We start from the raw sequence: 20,061 nt of genomic DNA, 5'->3' as shown, positions 1-20,061 counted from the left end.
CGTATCCTTCATACAGCCTGTTAGGCAGCTCTTTCTCATTTCATTCCACAGAAACACATGGGAAAAAAAAGAACAAAAGGAACCAGTTGCGAAGGTAAAGCCTTCTTTCAAACACAATCCTTTCCCGTTGTGTTTAAACCGTTAAATTTGTTTGAAAGCAGGGGTAAAAAATAGTGAGACAGTGATTTATGCTGCCTAATATTAACTTTCCATGTTTTACTTATAGCTGGGTAACTCTATCTTTCCGTTAAAATGGAGGCACAAAAGTTCTACTTTGTTGCGCAGGGGTTTTTTTTTTTTAAGTGAAAGTACTGAGAAGTATCCTTTCTTTTTACTTCCTTCAGACCCTTCGTTATATCAAGGGCCTTTTAAAGTCATAAAATAGTTACCCTCTGCTCCCTCCTTTAGTTATTCCCTTCTTATACAACTCTTTGTTACTTTTAGCAACAGTTTATATCACTTTTAGCAAGTTTTTTAGGAGGGAGAAGTTCTAGCCGCTTGCTGCGTTACCAACCTCCTCTCCACGCTCTGCTCTTATTCTTGCGTCGTTCTCCAATTTCAGATGAAAGCTGACCTCTTTTTTCACCTTCTTTCCCCAAAGCCTTCCTTTTTTATACTCCAATTATATTTCCAAAATCCAAATTTGGCTTAGATTCTTTGTTTTTGAGAATCGATCGCTCGCCCTGCAAGCCTGGGGCTGCGTTCTCGAGGGTGAGACAATGGCTTCCCCGGTGCCTGCTTTCTCTGCCCGCCATTCTCTTCGCTCCTGTTACGGAGTTACCTGACGACCTGGCGATCTGCAAATGGCTCCGCTGGGCTCCTGACCCTCTGGTTTCCCTCCAGAGGGGTTTTGGGGGGCTACCGCGCCCTGTAGCACCCCCTCTTACCCTCGAGAACCCGGACTTTCTCTCTCCCGAGAAAGTCCCGCTTGCATCGGGTCCATGGCTCGACCGGAAGTCCATCAAGCATTACTTTCAACATCTCTAAGACAACTCCACAGACTGCAGTGTGGGTACCATTTAGGTAACAAGTGATGAACATCACCACTTAGGTTACACCAGGTAGAGGGACATTAGCATTTCCCACAACTAATTTTCACCCAACCTTACAAAGCTTTTGCTACAACTGCTAAAATATATTACCTCCCCACTGATTTCAAGCCTCTAGCTATCATTAACTCAGCTATTCAATCACCCTGTGTCTGTTAGGGTCCATTTATCAACATGTGTGGGTTGTTTGCTTTTTCATGTCCCTATTAAATTACATCAAGGACTTCAAGTTTCATTACTTTCGCCATCTAGATGCGTCATTTTTCACTAATGCTTATTTTATTTATACACGGCCGTTGGATTACAGCCCGCTGAATGGGAATAAGATTTCTCTATTAATGCTTCAGTGTTCCGTATACCCTTCAAACTCTTTCAACGCCTGTCAGCAACTTGATCAGATCGCAAAATTCATTTTGTTCCTAGGAACCGCAACTTTGGAGAGGAAATTAATTTTACCAGGCGATCGTTTATCCACGTTACAGCATATGATATCAGTTCCGCTGTGTGCTCCCTATTAATCCTTTACCTTTTCTACCTTTCCAAGTCAGGAGCAGACAGAAGTTTGAGAAATCAATATTCTCCCTACCCGCCCCCCAAGTAAGAAATGTATGAAGTTGCCTTGAGAATCATCACTCCATCTAATTCACTATTGTCTACTCTTGATGGGCAACAGCTTTCTGGGAATTCAGGGAAGGGTTTCTCCCAGCCATACTTGATAAGCTGGTGACCGAACCAGGGATCTTTTGCAGGCAAAGGATGTGCTCTACCGCTGAGCCAGAGTCCCTCCCAAGGCATTGCTTCCCTGAGCTCAGTTCTGTGATGCTATAAAGAACTGGTAATGTACATCAATATAAAGCACACTTAACTCTACCTTCCTGCCCCTAAAGCTAACTTCTGCTTTCACTTAGACAAAAGGCATGGAATTATTTCAATGTTGTTGTTTGTGGGTGTATACTAATCATGCTCCAAAACTGAAGTGAAATATGGTTAAGGCAGAAAGCAGTGTGCCTGTGAGGTCGACCATTTTTAGGCATGCCCAACTGATGTGCGATGGTGGACGAGCGGGTCCTTTTGGACTCAGAAGAGGGCAGAACGGCTCAGGACCACAATACCTCAAGGACTGTCTCTTTCCATATGAACCTGCCCGGACCCTGAGATAATCTTCTGAGGCCCTTCTTCGTGTTCCTCCTCTTCGAGAGGACTGGAGGGTGGCAACATGAGAACGGGCCTTCTCTGCAGTCGCTCCCTGTCTGTGGAATGCTCTCCCCAGTGAAGTTTGTCTGGTGCCTTCATTATACACCTTTAGACGCCAGGCAAAAACGTTCCTTTTTAACCAGGCCTTTGGTTGATTTGATTGTCATCCTATGCCCTTTTAAATGTGGGTTGTGTCAGGGGGGGGGTAATTGGGTTGTTGTTTTTATTTTGATTATATATATTGTTGTTTTATATTCTGATTTTGTTCCATGAACCGTCCTGAGACCTCCGGGTATAGGGCAATATATAAATTCAATAAATAATTAATAAGAAGAAAAATGGAGGGCGGAGTGAAGTGCAATGGGGCAGGCTTATGTGTGCTCTGATAACATGCATTGTAGAATTGTATACAGAACTGTGGGGATGCAAATCTCCACTTGGGTCCAAGACTGAAACATCACAGAAGCAAGAAAACTTACCGTAGTTAAAAGTCCAAAAATGCTATCCCTCCAAAGTTCTGTTGTTGCTGACCTTTAGATTAGCCAGCCTCACCTATTCACAAACCATTTGAGAGTGTCTAAGGTGCCCTAAGAGTCTAGTGCTGCTGCTGATTTTCAGTGCAGGTTTACTGATTTTGATATTTTTTATTATTATTATTAATGGTTTTTAACTTTATGTATGGCTATACACTGCCTTGGTTCTTGGAGGAGAAGCAATAAATAAAATAAGTACCAGTATTTTTAAAAAAAATGACAAGAGATGTCTGAAACACAAGCTAACATTTGGAAGAAGGAACAAGATGCCACTGCCTTTTCAATTCCATGGTTTCCTTCAGAGATAAACACCTACCTCTCAGTTGGCTGAAGGTGGTGATAAATTTGCTGGTCACAGACTTCAGCTCATTATTGGCCAGAGTGATGAGATGGATTCCTTCCGAGACGTGCCTCATGACTTTATAAAGGGCAATGGGGAACGTCATCAGTTTGCAATCTGCCAGATCTACAGTGAAACACCAAGGGGAGGAAAGGAGGGCGAGAGAGTGAGTTCAGTTTTCCAGGCAAAATGTATTGTGTTCCAACACATCACATTTTAATTGGCCGTTCGTGAATTCCCCCGAGGCTCTGGCATGGTCGGTCCAACCTCACTGGGACCCTCCGCCAGATTGTCAGTTGTGTCTGGTCCCCACTCAACACCCATGACAATACATTCCTAACATAATAATTTATATAATAATAATTTATTATTTATACCCTGCCCAACTGGCTGAGTTTCCCCAGCCACTCTGGGCGACGGAGGACAGAAAAACCTGAGCAAAGCCATTTTGATCATCAGAGACATTCCATAAACAAATCACACACTTTTGCCCCATTAAGAGTGAATTAGATAGCATTAAATGAACTGCTAGAGTTTGGACCTCAAGCCTTACGAGTGACTTCTTTTCCCGACTGTAAAATGCAGGAATGATAGCAAACTGGTCAGCATGCAAGTCTTTTTTTTCTGCACTGGATTTCTCTGCCTAACACCTCTAGCGTTTCTCTCTAAACTAAATTTGCATTTCAGAAATACCTTGGATCTGAACTCCAGATGCCAGAATGTCACGTTGATCAAAATAAAGCACAACAAGCTGGCATGGGGACAAACAAGGGCTGCTTAAGCACATCTGCTTTGACTTAATTTCAAGTGAGAAATCGCTTTGCTTTAGTTTAATTAATCACATAATTAAAATCCCTATTCAGTCATATGTTCTTATGGTCTGCAGTTATAACTCAAGGCTATTAATTCCAATTTTTAAAATAAATAAATAAATAATGTACATAAAGGTGAGGTGTTTCGCATGTGTGTGTGTGTGTGTGCGTGCGTGCGTGCAAATCTTAGGACACCTGTGCACCTTCTTCCAAATACTGAACACACACAACAGCCCCAGAAAGATTTTCTTTTTTTCATGCAAAATGAAAATTGGACATACTAAAATTCCAGGAAGCAAAAGGCTGCTATTTTGGAATAATAGTATGAAGGCATTTTACTCTACAATCATCAAAGCTGCAGAAGAGGCATTCATAAATCCATGCTGCTTAGCCACCGATTAATCATCTCCTTCCTTCACTGAGCGAGCACAGAGACAGCCTTATAAAGCACTGTGACACCTTGAAGAATAATAAATTTATGGTGGGGCATAAACTTTTGCAGATTAGAAGAGCTCAACTTCATTTAAAGCACCTGGATCACAAAAACTTACATGGTAACAAATCTGTTTATCATTAACGCTTATAAGTAAGACGCTTATTTGCCTTTGCTGTAAGAACACAGTGACTACCCTAGAATTAGTCACCAGAAAATGCTGTGATGCTGTGCTGGGAGGCTACTGTTGAAATGTACTGAAGGATGCTATATTACTCTTCTGGAATCACCTTCGTATCCAACTTGCTTTATCTGCAACCAATTACTGTAGTGCAGATCCACTGGAAATCAAAACAGGATGATGAGCCACAACACTCATCCTCCAAGCCCCCTGGTCCATGGAACGTACTCTCTTCCTCTCTGGCTCGGTGCAACTTCCCTCTGCAGCCTCCACATCAAAAACGGGTCAGATTCTCATTTTGCAAAATAGTGACCACCTTCAGTCCTGCATTTCCCAGTGATTCATATCCAAACATTTTATCACCATCTCACTGCACAGCTTCTCTCTTGCCAACAAACAGCTTGCTTGCTGGATGTCTTGCTCCTCTCTCAAAGCCTTCAGCTGAATTATACCTGGGCACTTATTTGGTTGGGCTGTTGTTTTTGGTTATGCGACTCCAGCTCAGGAAGCAGTGTGAGGTCAATCAGTTAGGTCCAGACTTAAGTTAGTGATTTAATGGGGACCTCAGGGCACTTAAATTTCAATGGGAACTATATGCAAATACCATATTTTTCCGTGTATAACACGCCCCCGTATATAAGACGACCCCTATTTTGGGGGACTCGAAATTAAGGAAATGGGAGGAGATTGCCCAGAGCTCTTAAGCTTTTGGGGGGGGGGATTGCCCAGAGTTGTAACTCAGTGGCAAAGCATATGGTTTGCATGCAGAAGGTCCCAGGTTTGATCCTCAGTACCTCCAAGCAGCGCCGGGAATGTCCCTGGCCTGAAACCCTGGAGATCAGGTGCCAGTTAGCCAACCTGGTGCCCTCCAGATGTTTTTGGACTACAACTGCATCCGCCTCAGCCTGTATGGTCAATGATGATGGGAACTGTAAAGCAGAGGGCCCCACGTGGGCTGCCCCAGGTACAGTATAGATAGTAATGAGCCAGACAGACTGGTGACCTGACCCAGCATCAGGCAGCTTCCTACGTTCCTATGGACACAACTCAATGGCTGTTTTGGGTGAGAGGAGAACACAGGGCAAAGGGAAAACCAGCAACCATCCTCACAGGTTACAAAAGCCTTTGACCAACTGCAGATTATTATTACAACATAAAATCCAATAAACCAGAGGTTTTCAACCAGTGTGCCGTGGCACCCTGGGGTGCCTTGAATGATGGTCAGGGGTGCCCAGAGCAACACTGGCCTCTGTCCTTCTTTCCTTCCCTCCCTCCTTGGATGCCCTCTTGCATCTCTGCCTCCCAAAGGCTTGCACAGCTGTTTGTTGCAGCAGCCTTGGCTACAAGCTCCCCAGGAGAATGGTGCCTCTGGGGCTGGCCAGGAGTGCTTCCCATGCCCATGTGTGGCAGTGTGAGGAGGCACCTCTCTTTGTGGGTGGGGAGCACAGAGACTAGGGGCAGCGGCAGCAGCTGCCCAGAGGACTCCCAAGGGGAGAAGAGAGGAGGCTGAAGGAACACTCCACAAGGGAGGGTGTTCAAAAAGGGGTGAGGGGTGTCACAGAAAGAATGTCCAGTGGACGCTCGGGTTGGGAATGTGATCCGTGCGGGAGGCACGTTCGCAACCCGCAGCGCCGTGTCTGTGCACACATGGGTCGCAATTCGGCGTTTCTTCGCATGTGCAAGGCGTGATTTAGTGCTTCTGTGCATGCGCGAGCACCAAAACCTGGAAGTAACCCATTCTGGTACTTCTGGGTTCGGCGTGGTGCGCAACCCGAAAATGCACAACCTGAAGCATCTGTAACCCGAGGTATGATTGTAGTTGCTCAAGGGAGCTGTAGACTCAAAAAGGTTGGAAACCTCTGCAATAAACCATAAAATAATAAAGCTGTTCACAAGATAGTAATGCTCATTACACACATCCAATTAGGCTCATTCATTTAGGCTCACCCGTACTTTCCCCCCGTCAAACAAAGCTTTGGTACATGCATTATTTATGACACAGATCAATGCTGCGCAATCTCAGAACCTTTGAGAGTGCTCAAAGAAACTGCAGCAGTTAGCCCCATAGATTGCCAATGCTTTGCCCAGGATGATCTTATGTACTGTAGGCAGAAGACTAGTTTTCCCATCTCCCTTGTGGGATTATCGCTGCAGGGCAGTTACTCTTACAACCGGAAGGTTTTTGCGTTTCATTAAATCTTCATTTCATGAATATCCCTGTCTTACTGCTGTACACCCCAGTGGCTCCTACAAGGATAATTGCAGCTAAATCCACCCGTGTGTGTAATTTTTCACATGTGAAGCTATTATCTCTCTCTCTCTCTCTCTCTCTCTCACACACACACACACACACACACACACACTATCTGTGTTGGGAGGAAAGTGCCCCATGAGAACCATCCTCAGCTTGATTGGATAAGGCTTGATTGTGCAAGCCAGACATATCCCTCCTTCCAAGGAGTGCATCAGGCTTCCATACCCAACCAGCTCTGCCCCAATACTGCAGAAAGCTACCTTTGTTTCCAGTGGGGATTTTTCCCATCCTTTATGACCACCTTCCCCTCTAGATGTTTTGGATTCCAATTCCAGCCAGCTACAGCCAGCATGGAGGGATGACAGGAGCTGTAACTCAAAAGACTTGGGGAGCACCAGGTTGGGAAAGGCTGCCCTGTGGAAATACTTTGTGGATAAATTCCTTATGACACAGGTGGGGCAGCTGTGGCCTTCCATATGTTGTTGTTGGACCACAACTCCCATCATCCCTCGCCATTGTTTGCATTGGTTGGGGCTGATGGGCGTTGGAACCCAACAACAGCTGCAGTGCCATTGGTTCTCCACCTGTGCTTTATGGTCATACCTCTCTCTATGAACTGGTGTCATAACCAGTGTCTTTCCCACTGGCAGAGCACCTCAACATCCATCTTGAATCATGTCGCAAGGCTTAGGTGCGATCTGCCTTAGCAGCAACATGCAGACCAAAAATCATTGAACAATGTGTAGATCGGACTAGAACCTAATTTTATTGTGTCGGTCATTTGGCTCAACAACCAAAAGACCCAAAATGTCCAGTAAGAAACTGACTACAATATACCAATGAGAAAGCATTTCCTACTCAATGAAGAGTTGTGAATAGTTATTTAGATCACTCACGGAGATGCAATTTATTCACTTCAAGAAATGCCTAATACTTATATTGCTTTTTGCTGTATTTTTGGGCCTGCATGCATCAATACTTTCAGTAATTAACATTTTAATCACATTGGGAGGTGCCTTGCAAAGTTCCCTGACAGAAGCCAGATCGTATCAACGTTTTCTCATTAATGAGCCTTAGCATAGAGTGGGTTTCAATTCAAGATGGAGCTGAAACTTTGACTAAAGATACAACTTCGTTCCCATTTGCTCGTGTTGTACTTCTGCTTTATAAAACAAAAAACCCATAATCGATTCCATTTTTTCTTATTGGTTTTTTTTCTTGCAGGTACTGAGCATATCCTTTGTTGGAACCCTAAACATATGCCATTGGATGTTAAATTCTAAGCATATTGCTCAGAAGTAAGTGTTAATGTCATACACACACATACACACAAAAACTTAAATATGTAAGACATTTTAACACCTCAAAATCAACTTGGCCTCTTCTTTGCCATGTCCTTTGGTTGTTTATTGTTAATACAGCTTTTTTGTGGATTTTAATTGTATTTAAAATTACAGTTCTTGCTTGTAATTTTTGGAAGCCACCTTGGGAGGCTTCTTGTTCTTGAAGAATGAGGTATAAAATTATTTAGTAAATTAAATAACATAAAGAAAACTTTCCAATGATTCTACTGAAAGCTAGGTCAGGCCTTTTCAATTACACGTGTCATTCCTGTGTGTATTTAATTCTTCACATATTCTTCCTTTAACCCTTCAAGAGATATTCCTTTAAGCACAAGCCCACAGGATTTCACTAAACGAAAAAGGTCGCATTTTAAATATAAAAATGTTTTCCCACATATCAGCTTCATTCTCAACAACAGTTTTTCTACTCCACTGCATTATTTTATATAGTCAAGAGTGTGAATCAATACTACATTACGTTTTAAATTAAATCTATAATGACTTTATAGCACAGATCCAAATTGTCATAACAAGGAGCTGCAGGCATGGGTGCTTCTATCTTTTTCGCTTTCTTGTAAAACCATTCACTACTCCTATAACCATATGTACAATGTCCATCAATTAAATTAGTATTAATGACAAGCAAGAGACCGTATCAAATTCAAATTGCCTGCTACGGGGACTGACACCAGTGAGTCAGCATCTGCAAGGACGTCTTGATGCCTCTTTGAGTGCCACTAGCAATAATATTCCAAATGCTTTCCTTACCTGCCATATTGCTATTTTCTAACAAGACTCAAGTGCAGTTTTGTTGGCACGTTTTAACATTTCACCTTCCAGGATTATAGATGGCAGATTTGCTAAAGTTAACATCAAGAACAGGTGCTGACCATTTTGAAGATCTTCCTTGAGGGAACTAATAAATCCCTTTCTGAACAGGTGGTAGAATTATTGAATGTTGACCTGCTAATGTTGTTAGCTTCCAACTTTCCGCCTTTTTCTTTAGAGGCTGTGATTTTGTATTTTTTAAATATTTTGTACTTTCTTTCATGCTTGAGTTGATAATAGTAAACACTTGATTGGCTGATTGATCTGTGTGTTTCCCCACCTTCTTTGCACCAGGTACCTCTCAGCTCAGTGAACTACCTGAGGGGCCCTTTATCTGAAAACATTTGCCAGAAATTAAAAGTAACCGTGAGGTTTCATTTTGGAAGGGGAGCAGCTATGGCAAAAAGCTGACTGACTCACCACCTTAGAAGAAGAAGAAGAAGAGTTTGGATTTGATATCCCACTTTATCACTACCCAAAGGAGTCTCAAAGCGGCTCACATCCTCCTTTCCCTTCCTCCCCCACAACAAACACTCTGTGAGGTGAGTGGGGCTGAGAGACTTCAGAGAAATGTGACTGGCCCAAGGTCACCCAGCAGCTGCATGTGGAGGAGCGGGGACGCGAACCCGGTTCACCAGATTACGAGTCTACAGCTCTTAACCACTACACCACACTGGCTCTCTTAGACTGACCATCACTCCAACGAGTGAACGTAAATGGACGCTTGTGTTGCGAACATGATCTGTGCGGGAGGCACGTGTGCAACCTGCGACCTGTATGTCTGCGTACGTACGGGTTATGATTCGGCACTTTTGCGCATGCGCAAAGCGCGATTCAGCGCTTCTGCGCATGCGCAAGTGCCAAAACCTGGAAGTAACCCGTTCCGTTACTTCCGGGTTTGGCGCGGTGCGCAACCCGAAATCGCGTAACCTGAAGCGTCTGTAACCAGAGGTATGACTGTACACTGCTTGAAGTTTGTTTGGTTCTTTAAAACCAATGTTTGCAAATTAATGAAAATCCAAAGGAGCTGCTAAGTTTTTGCCAAGTGACCTAGTGAATGTGCCATCAGAAGATGCCCACAAAAAAGAGATGGTGTGACTCGTACTTCCATTTTTTCACTGTCCCCAGAGCTGAAAAATCAGTGGGCTGAGAGAGTTGCTTCTTGGTTAGCAGTGCAACAACTCCACCTGCTGGATGTCCAGCCAGAGTGAATAAAGAGTTCATAAACCACAACATCATAGATATAACTATGAGTGTTGATCTCATGAGGCCCAGTTAATGATCTGGGCTCAACTGATGCAAAAGCATTGCTGGTGCTAAGCAAATCAGTTCCTTGGATAAGATTACAGGTGTAACAAATAATTATTTGCAAGAGTTGGTCTCATCCTCCATTATATCCCTTAAAGGTAAAGGTAAAGGGACCCCTGACTGTTAGATCCAGTCGCGGATGACTCTGAGGTTGCGGTGCTCATTTCACTTTACTGGCCGAGGGAGCCGATGTACAGCTTCCAGGTCATGTGGCCAGCATGACTAAGCCACTTCTGGCGAACCAGAGCAGCACATGGAAACGCCATTTACCTTCCCGCCGGTGCAGTACCTATTTATCTACTTGCATTTCGTGCCTTCGAGCTGCAAGGTTGGCAGGAGCAGGGGCTGACCAACGGGAGCTCACCCTGTCGTGGGGATTCGAACCGCCGACCTTCTGATCGGCAAGCCATAGGCTCTGTGGTTTAACCCACAGCACCACCTACATCCCTTAGTAACATGATTTAACAAATGCAATTAATACCCAGCCTGCATGTTTAATATATACAGTGGTACCTCGGGTTAAGTACTTAACGCGTTCCAGAGGTCTGTTCTTAACCTGAAACTGTTCTTAACCTGAATCACCACTTTAGCTAATGGGGCCTCCCACTGCCACCGCGCCACCAGAGCATGATCTCTGTTCTCATCCTGTAGCAAAGTTCTTAACCCGAGGTACTATTTCTAGGTTAACGGAGTCTGTAACCTGAAGCATATGTAACCTGAGGTACCACTGTATTTGTTACTATATTGTTCCAAGAGAAGGTTGTGCACAGACTTGAAAAGGTCACACCCAATGAGTAAAATACCCATCCCTAGGAGGCCTGGAAAAGGAAGCTAAGCAAAAGCTCTTCACTCCCCTACCCTCTTTTAAGCTAACAAATGTGCAAGTGAACTAGTGAAAAGGTGGCTTAGTAACTTATATCAGACTTGGAAACTTATGCAGAGCGGTAAAGATGAGATTAGCCATTACATTTCTATCCTATAACTGGAAAATGAATTGATGGATTTATTTTTACTTCCTATCTTCTTAAATTCCTTTGTCATTTCAGCATTTGCCAGTGGAATTCTGAGAATTTGTCAATCACAGCCTCCCTGTAATAATGACCAACCTCACAAGGTATTGTAAGAGGGGAGAAACATGATAAAGTATATTTTATAGCCAGAGCACCATAGGAATTGTAACAGTGATTGATCCAAACATCAGACCAAGAGTTGTGTTTCTTCACCTTCTCCTCCTCCTCCAGTGTGGTGTAGTGGTTAAAAGCGGTAGTCTCGTAATCTGGGGAACCGGGTTTGCATCTCCGCTCCTCCACATGCAGCTGCTGGGTGAATCACACTTCTCTGAAGTCTCTCAGCCCCACTCACCTCACAGAGTGTTTGTTGTGGGGGAGGAAGGGAAAGGAGATTGTTAGCCGCTTTGAGACTCCTTAAAGGGAGTGAAAGGCGGGATATCAAATCCAAACTACTACTACTACTACTACTATTCTTCTTCTTCTTCTTCTTCTTCTTCTTCTTCTTCTTCGAGCACTACTTGAATCATTATTCAAAGGTCAATAGAATAAAAAATGGAACACAACTTTTAAAAGAGAAATCAGGGCTGCAAGTAGAGGGTTACACTCTCATCTTCTAAGGTTGAGCCATCCCAAATTGGATAGAGTGGAGAATGTAATATGTGCTAAAAAGTTTGTGTATATTGGTTTAGAGTATCAATGCATCTGATGGATGTGTGTTGACCATGTAATGGTGAGCTTGAATGAAACTGAACATTCTTAGCTGTAGCTAGATCAAGTTGTGTATATTGCTGTACAGAGGACTGGGAATTTAACTGCCTTATAGAATCAAAGAATTGTAGAGTTGGAAGGGACCCCAGGGTCATCTAGTCCAACTCCCTGCAATGCAGGAATCTCAACTTGATCATAGATGACAGATGGCCCTCCAACCTCTGCTTAAAACCTCCAAAGAAGGAGAGTCCACCACCTCTCATTGTCAAGCAGACTATTCATTTAATGATTTGATTGATTCAAGTATTGTGGTTGTGAAGTGGATTCCCCACCCCCCCAAAAAAATTGTCAATCATGTTATTTTAAAAATGGCCTATATACTTTTTAGGTGATGTTCATTTGTAATATTTTGCTTCCTGGTATATTTTGTTTAGTTGTTTACTATGGCTACTATGACTTTTCCATATATTTTTGAGGCTGATTGTTACATGTTTTACTTTGATACTAAAGAGGTCTATTTTGTAGTTTATTGTGCTTTATATAATGAAGAAATTCTGTTTGTTTTTATATTCGCTGTTTACATAGTTTTAAACAGCTTAGAGTAGCACTAGGGTGTATTAACTTGTTGTTGCTGTGATTCTCACTGCTTTGAAACAATTGTCTTGTTTTTATACATGTTTCACTTCCTGCTCTGTCAAATTCTAGTTTTAGAGGAACTGTGGATTTGAATTCATTTTATTTTCTATGTCACCTAGAGAACTGGGACTGATGAGCAACTGATAAGTGGATTACTTTGGCTTTCCTCTGAAATATTTATTTCACTTACCAAGCGAATCTGCTTTGTTTTCAACCGTTTCATTCACTTTTCTGGCTACTCTGGCAACTGCTTCTCCCATCTTTTTCTCCATGCAGTCACGTCCCACCAAGAAAACACTTTGGAAGTTGCTAAAACAAACAAACAACAGATTCCATTGGACTAGTACTTCATTAGGGTTTCAAAACATTTTTTAAAGACAGACAAATAGCACTTATTCTAAAACCAACGTGCAGCTAAAATTCAGCATTGACCACAACTGCCAGGATGCCCCCACCCCCAAGAATCTTTACCAAGAGACAACGTAACTGGGACAATTCTAAGAAAATATTGTCCCTTAGTCCCCTTTCGTTCTTTGCAACTGGTGTTGCCTGAGTCATGCAATGAGTTCAAGAGGCAAATACATCTTGCAGTGCAGAAGCTGGCCAGTAGATGTGAATTTATGCTGTGGGAAACATACACGTGGACATAAAAGGGCTAAGCCTCTGCTTGTAGAAGTTACCACTCTTCGTCAGCAGCCTGCAGAAAAGCTGGGAGTCATTTTCCTTTCTTTTGTAAATAACATATTAAATGTGGATCTCTGTCATCTTTCAGTTTATCTCACCATCGAACATCTGAGTAAGAGGGGGAGTGAAATACTACCAAATACTTGTGAATTATTTTCATGTACTTCTAGCTATCAAAGAAACTAGATAGTTTATAACAAGGAAGGCTCTATCAGTCCCAAACAAAAAAGCAGGTTTAACTATAAGACTACAGATATTATTTGTTCAGTGCCAGGGATACAAACAAGTTTACCCTAAAAGTATTTCTGAAATCTGAAGCATACATATGGAAAGGAAATCCAACTGAAATCAATAGGCTTGCATCTGGTTCCCCACCTTTGAATGATATAAAACTATTTGTGTGAATCCCAGTGGGTGAATCTAAAATGACATAAGCTGAAATAAGGAAGAGAGGAGAAATACCTCCCTTTCCATATGAAAAGTTAGAAGAAGGTCCCATGCAGTTTGGCATTAAAGACAGAACCCAAATCAGAAAATATTCAAGGCTACAGAGGCAATTGACCTAGGAAAGGACTAACTTTAGACATACTCAAAGCAAAGCAACTTTTCCACTGTTATCAATGGGCCAACTCCAAGTTGCATATTGCCCATTATTATTTCCACAGACATTATTAAATTGGAAGACTAAAAAGGCACTCAAGAGACATTAAAACAGGCACCAGGCAGGCCTCTTTAGGGTGGGTGTTCTACAATGGAGGGGCCACTGTTGAGAAGGCCCTTTCTCAGTCTAATAGGAATATAGTCACTATTAGCTGTCCGGGTAATAAATTACACATGTATTACCAGCAATTTCTGGAGCAATCTGATTACTTACATGCTGGTCAGACTCTGGCCCGTCTATGTGGTCTGGTCCAATGTTTACTGCCCAATGCTCAGCATATTCCAGTCTACAATTGTTAGCGTATTCTGCTGGAGTTTTAAGTTAATAAAAATGCATGCAAAGAAATACTGAGAGGTTTTTCTAGCCACCGCAGAAGCAGCCCAGCAGCTTGGTCCTATATTTAGTTGACAGAATAGCAAAATTAAAATGCTGGACCAGTGGTGGAAAACCAATCTGCTGAGCTGAGGGACACTGCCAAACAAGTAATACTAAACCTGTCTGGGACTGGGGGTTATCTATGCCTTGAACAAATCTCAGAGTACAAAGCTAGGAGTATAACACAGCCTCCATCTGCCAACCACAACTGTGTTGGAGCGGAGAACACACAAGCTCAACGCACTGCAGCCCGGAATTGTTTGCATTCAATCAGCATGTATGCCACAAGCTTCTACATACTGGCATAGTAGCTAAATCTTGTTGATTTCAAAGGGAACCTAATTCGAATCAAGCATGCCTAGGACAGCAGCCTTTTAAAGTTATCCACAACATTTGAAAAAGCTTACAATTTGTGAGTGCTGCATTATTTTTCTATGATTGATGATGACTACATATAGTAGCCTATATGATTTCTATGGTTGAAGATGACTACATATAGGGCAATTTTTCAATATATCATTCTAAATCAGTTATGAAGTCCAAAGCACGGTAACGGTTTCAGAAAATGTTATCTGGCAAACATCGCGATTTTGAGAAAACTATGTAGCCAGCCAGTGCTTCCTCTGTTTCTTTTCATTCTGCAGCCCTTCCTTACCCCCATGAAAGAAGAAACTGAGGTTGTTTTCTTCAGAGTAAGAACAAAAAAGTTGCCCAGTTATTTAACTCTTTTTCTTTACTCCCATCTCCCCTTCTACCTGTGTGTGCACGGGAGAAGTCTTTCTCTCCCCCTGTAATGACTTTACTGCCATTTTAATTATTATTTTTTGCTAAATCTACTACTTTTGTAAATTTTAAATTTGCCCCTAAAACTGCATAGAACATTAATATATTCTCCAGAAATCTTCAGTTGAAGCATGCTATCATTAATTTTCCTATAATTATATGCATCAAACTTAGATTTTGCTGTTGTTCAACTTTTTCCCTGATTAGTTGCATTCACTGTGACTCATCACTGTATTTTGAATTATCCTGGACCTGAATACCACCATTTGGTATCCAAGCCCCCAACCAAAGTCCTGTTTGGATGCATTTTGGCTCGCCTGTTGATGATTTCATCAGTGTGTGGCGATTTAGACCTGCCACTTAGTAGCAGATGCCAGGACATTACCATGTTCGCCTTTACGTAGCTCCATCTTCTTTCAGATATTGTGCTACATCGGTATATCGTGATGTTTAGCTGGTGATATATCATGATATTGAAAACCAGATACTGTATCGCCCAGCCCTAACATACAGTACTTTGCAACCTGCCCTTCTCATGTTCCAAGGTCACATTTCTCTCACACTTAGCCTGGATTCTGGGCAAGGACTTCTGCCTTTTACTCTCTCGCTCCACCACTAGGCTTGTAGCTGTTTTTAATCATTCCCCACCCCACTAAATATTTTCCAGTCTGGTATAACACTGCCCTCCACAATTATGTGAGGATTGTTGAGTACAGGCTCTGCACACCAACACACAAAACAGGCAATTTCCCCAAAATGTTACTTTCACAAGTCAACAACCCAATGTTGTTGTTTTTCTTAAAAAATGTTTAGGGGTACTCTCATTTTGACTCAAGAAAATCACCATTTTATAGTTCAAAGCAGGAAAAATAAATACAGTAAATGGACAAAAGTACAAAGATTCGCAACATGTTTAGGGGTATGCGTCCCCCTGTGTCCCCCCAGAAAAAAAGCACTGCAACAACCAAACAGAACTGACCTTCTCAGGATGTGTCAGGTTGAGGCGACCCAGCTAAGGCTGTGTGCACATCACGCATTGAAAGCACATCCTTTTCCACACACAACCCAAATGCGGGGTAGTTTGCCCCTCACAGAGCTACAATTCCCAGAAGCCTTTAAAACACACACACACACACACACACAGAGAGAGAGAGAGAGAGAGAGAGACTACAGTTCCATTAAATTTGCTCCATTTGTTTAAAATGGGAGGGGAGGGGATCAATAAAAATGAATGGGCAAGAAAACCAAACCAAACCAAAGAAACTACAAAATAAAAAAATTCCTTCCAGTAGCACCTTAAAGACCAACTAAGTTAGTTCTAGGTATGAGCTTTCGTGTGCATGCACACTTCTTCAGATACACTGAAACAGAAGTCACCAGACCCTTCTATATAGTGAGAAGGTGGGGAGGGGTATTACTCAGAAGGGTGGTGGGAATGGGTGATTGGCAGATAGCTGTGATGAGCCTGTTGACGACTCTTAACGACTGCAATAGGTCTTACAGGAAAAAGCAAGGGGTGAAAAGGTGAAAAATGGCTTTGTCAATGACTATGACAAACCAACACTTTGACTATGGCAGACCAACACGGCTACCTATCTGTCAAAGAAACTACAGTTCCCAAGATTCTTTGGGGGAAATTAATGTGTTTTAAAGAGATAGCATCGTGGCTGCAGTCGAGCCTTCACCGAGAAGGCATTTTGGAGCCACTGCCTAGGGAACAAGCTATAAATCTAACTTGAAACTGGAGACAACAGGCAAAACAGAACCTCGATCTTGTTCCATGAGAAGATTCCCTCCACCAGTTTTTTTGGTTTAAAACCCTTCATTTCCTTGGGCGGGGGAAAGATATCCCTTCATTCTAAGAACAGCAGAGGCAGCTGCAAAACAGAGAGACAGAAAAGGCATCCCACACCACACCCATGTTGTGTTTAATAGGGGTTTCCACTCAAGGCCTGTTAAAGGAAATGAGGCCTTGGACTACAACTCCCATCAGCCCACCCTGCCGCGGCGGAGGGCCAGGGACGATGGGAGCGGTGGTTCAGGGTCGCACCAGGGACCCTCTCTTTCGCGTCCTCCGCTCTGCAGCTGAATGGCAGCCGGAAGTGGGAGCTGTGCGCCGCGCTCGGTTCCTTCCCCACGAGCCGCGGAGCCTCCTGCGCTCGCTCGCCCTCGCCGCCGCTCCAAGCTCCGCTTTGCTGGCTGGCAGATGCGCCTCTTACCGGAAAGCTAAGGCGAGCTGGTCCTTTGCACGCCGCCGCTGCAGCTCCACGCACCTGCGGAGCAGACCATGGTGAAGAGCAGCAACAGCTGCCTCTCCCCTTCCAGGAGGGATGGAGGAAATCCAACACAAGGGAGCCGGAGGGGGAAGCGGCGGCAGAGCAAAGGAGAGCCAATCGGTGCAGGAGCCGATGCAAGGAGGCCTGCGAGCCTGCAAGGGAAAAGGGAGCAGGCACCCAATTCCCTCCCCGCGAGAGAGCGCCCTCCCCTGTTGCAAGGAAGGGACCCCGCGCAGCCTAGTGCCGGGAGCGACCGGCCAACTTTAGACTGCCACCGCGGAATACCGTGGTCGCATTTTGATTCAGTCCTCCGGTTTGAAAGCTATCCGATCAGAGAAAGAGCTTGAATGCTACTCCTTTGCGCGTTAGGGGGTTTAGTGTGCGTGAGGAACAAACTCAGTAGCCAAAACAAAATAAAATAAAAAAATTCCTTCCAGTAGCACCTTAAAGACCAACTGAGTTAGTTCTAGGTATGAGCTTTCGTGTGCATGCACACTTCTTCAGATACACTGAAACAGAAGTCACCGGACCTTTCTATATAGTGAGAAGGTGGGGAGGGGTATTACTCAGAAGGGTGGTGGGAATGGGTGATTGGCAGATAGCTGCGATGAGCTGCTCATCGCAGCTATCTGCCAATCACCCATTCCCACCACCCTTCTGAGTAATACCCCTCCCCACCTTCTCACTATATAGAAAGGTCCGGTGACTTCTGTTTCAGTGTATCTGAAGAAGTGTGCATGCACACGAAAGCTCATACCTAGAACTAACTCAGTTGGTCTTTAAGGTGCTACTGGAAGGAATTTTTTTATTTTATTTTGTTTTGACCATGGCAGACCAACACGGCTACCTATCTGTAACTGAAACTCAGTAGCCCACCTTGCATGTTGGTTTGTTTTACTATTCGTGTTTATAGCCCAGCCCACCCTTCGCCATCAGGTCTCAGGGTGGGTTACAAAAGCAAAGTAAATGCAGTTACAGATGGGTAGCCGTGTTGGTCTGCCATAGTCAAAACAAAATAAAAAAATTCCTTCCAGTAGCATCTTAAAGACCAACTAAGTTAGTTCTAGGTATGAGCTTTCGTGTGCATGCACACTTCTTCAGATACACATACGTGTATCTTCAGATACATATACGTGTATCTGAAGAAGTGTGCATGCACACGAAAGCTCATACCTAGAACTAACTTAGTTGGTCTTTAAGGTGCTACTGGAAGGAAAGTAAATGCAGTTTATAGGAGAGTTATAAAGAAAACGGCTCTGGACTGCAGTACCTCAAGGGCGGCCTCTTCACCCAGACCCTGGGATCATCATCTGAGGCCCTTCTTCATGTGCCTTCTCCACAAGAGGCCCAGAGGGCAGCAAAACAAGAACAGGCCTCTTCTGTGGTGGCTCCCCAGTTGTGGAATTCTCTCCCCAGGGAGACTCGCCTAGTGCCTTCATACTGTAGGCACCAGGCGTAAACATTCCTCTTCTCCCTGGCCTTTGACTAATTAAACAATTGGGTGACCTTTTGAACTGGGTGTGGGTTAGTTTACTACGTTATGTATTATTTTGTGTTTATACTGTAATCTGCCCTGAAGGGCATTGTAGAAATATAATAAATAATAATAATAATTTTAAAACCTACTATGATGCTTATGTTCTACCTTCATTGTCTCTCTTTGTTTCTGAATAACACTTGCTGGGAAATGGCACGGGGGGGGGGGGGAGAGTGCTGTTGCACTCAGATCCTGCTTGCAGGCATCCAGTTGGCCACTGTGAGAACAGGATGCTGGGCTACGTGGGCCTTTGGCTCTTATCTAGAATGGCTCTTTTTGTGTTCTTAATGTCACAAAACAACAACAGTAAAATAAAAAGTTCTGCTTCAAGTGTCGAAAATACTTGACAAGTCATTGCAAGGTTACATTGCAAGGTCCTCTTGTGGGAAAGGAACGTGGGAACGGTTAAATTGTTTTCTGGTAGAAAACTTTGATTTTGTTGGCAATTCTGTTTTCCCTTCAGCGATTTTTCATGCTACAAAAAGCTGCTTTGTTTCCTTGGAGGTAGCAGGAGCTAGAAATCATGTCACCTTTAGAGTTTTGGAGTAAGTTGTCAGCAATATGCTGATGACACACAGCTCTACTTCTCAGGACCTTGGGACTGGATGAGAGCTCATTCCAGATAAGACTGAGGCACTGTTAGTGGAAGCAGATTTGCAGATTTCTGTGCTCCGTTAGAGGCTAATCCTATGCATAGGTACAGTGGTACCTCGGTTTACAGACGCTTCAGGTTACAGACACTTCAGGTTACAGACTCCACAAACCCAGAAATAGTACCTCGGGTTAAGAACTTTGCTTCAGGATGAGAACAGAAATCGTGTGGCAGCAGCATGAGGACCCATTAGCTAGAGTGGTAGCTCAGGTTAAGAACAGTTTCAGGTTAAGAACGGACCTCCAGAATGAATTAGTTCTTAACCAGAGGTACCACTGTACACTTAAACTCACCAATGAGTCCAGGTGTGACACAGGATATACAGGTTTATTTCTATTACTCTCCAGCAAAATAAGATTTCTAGAACTGCCTTGTTCAAGGTCAAGAGCATAAAGTTTATCCGGTACATTTGACTTTCCACCTTGTGATTAAGTATGTTGCCATGTGTGCCAAAAGAAACATTC

The 20,061-nt window shown here is 43.4% G+C and overlaps 1 protein-coding gene across 3 annotated transcripts in view; it reads right to left on the bottom strand.

Annotated features, from left to right (window-relative positions):
• Window positions 1-17,807, bottom strand: part of LRRC20 (leucine rich repeat containing 20) — an 84,310-nt gene extending 66,503 nt beyond the window's left edge. For 2 of the 3 annotated variants that reach the window (XM_081862002.1, XM_081862004.1), the window contains exons 1-3: window positions 17,352-17,807; window positions 12,820-12,938; window positions 3,093-3,242 (exon numbers count right to left, since the gene is read on the bottom strand). In XM_081862002.1, the coding sequence (XP_081718128.1) occupies window positions 3,093-3,242; window positions 12,820-12,901 (232 nt within the window). In that variant the 5' untranslated portion in view covers window positions 12,902-12,938; window positions 17,352-17,807. Of the gene's footprint in view, window positions 1-3,092; window positions 3,243-12,819; window positions 12,939-16,111; window positions 16,389-17,351 lie in introns of those variants that run through there. The other variant, XM_081862003.1, reaches the window with a different exon arrangement.
• Window positions 17,808-20,061: the final 2,254 nt, after the last annotated feature.

The sequence above is a fragment of the Podarcis erhardii genome (assembly GCF_964252035.2).
Source record: "Podarcis erhardii genome assembly, chromosome: 5".
Classification (NCBI taxonomy): Eukaryota; Metazoa; Chordata; class Lepidosauria; order Squamata; family Lacertidae; genus Podarcis; species Podarcis erhardii.
This window is presented reverse-complemented; position numbering and strand designations above follow the sequence as displayed.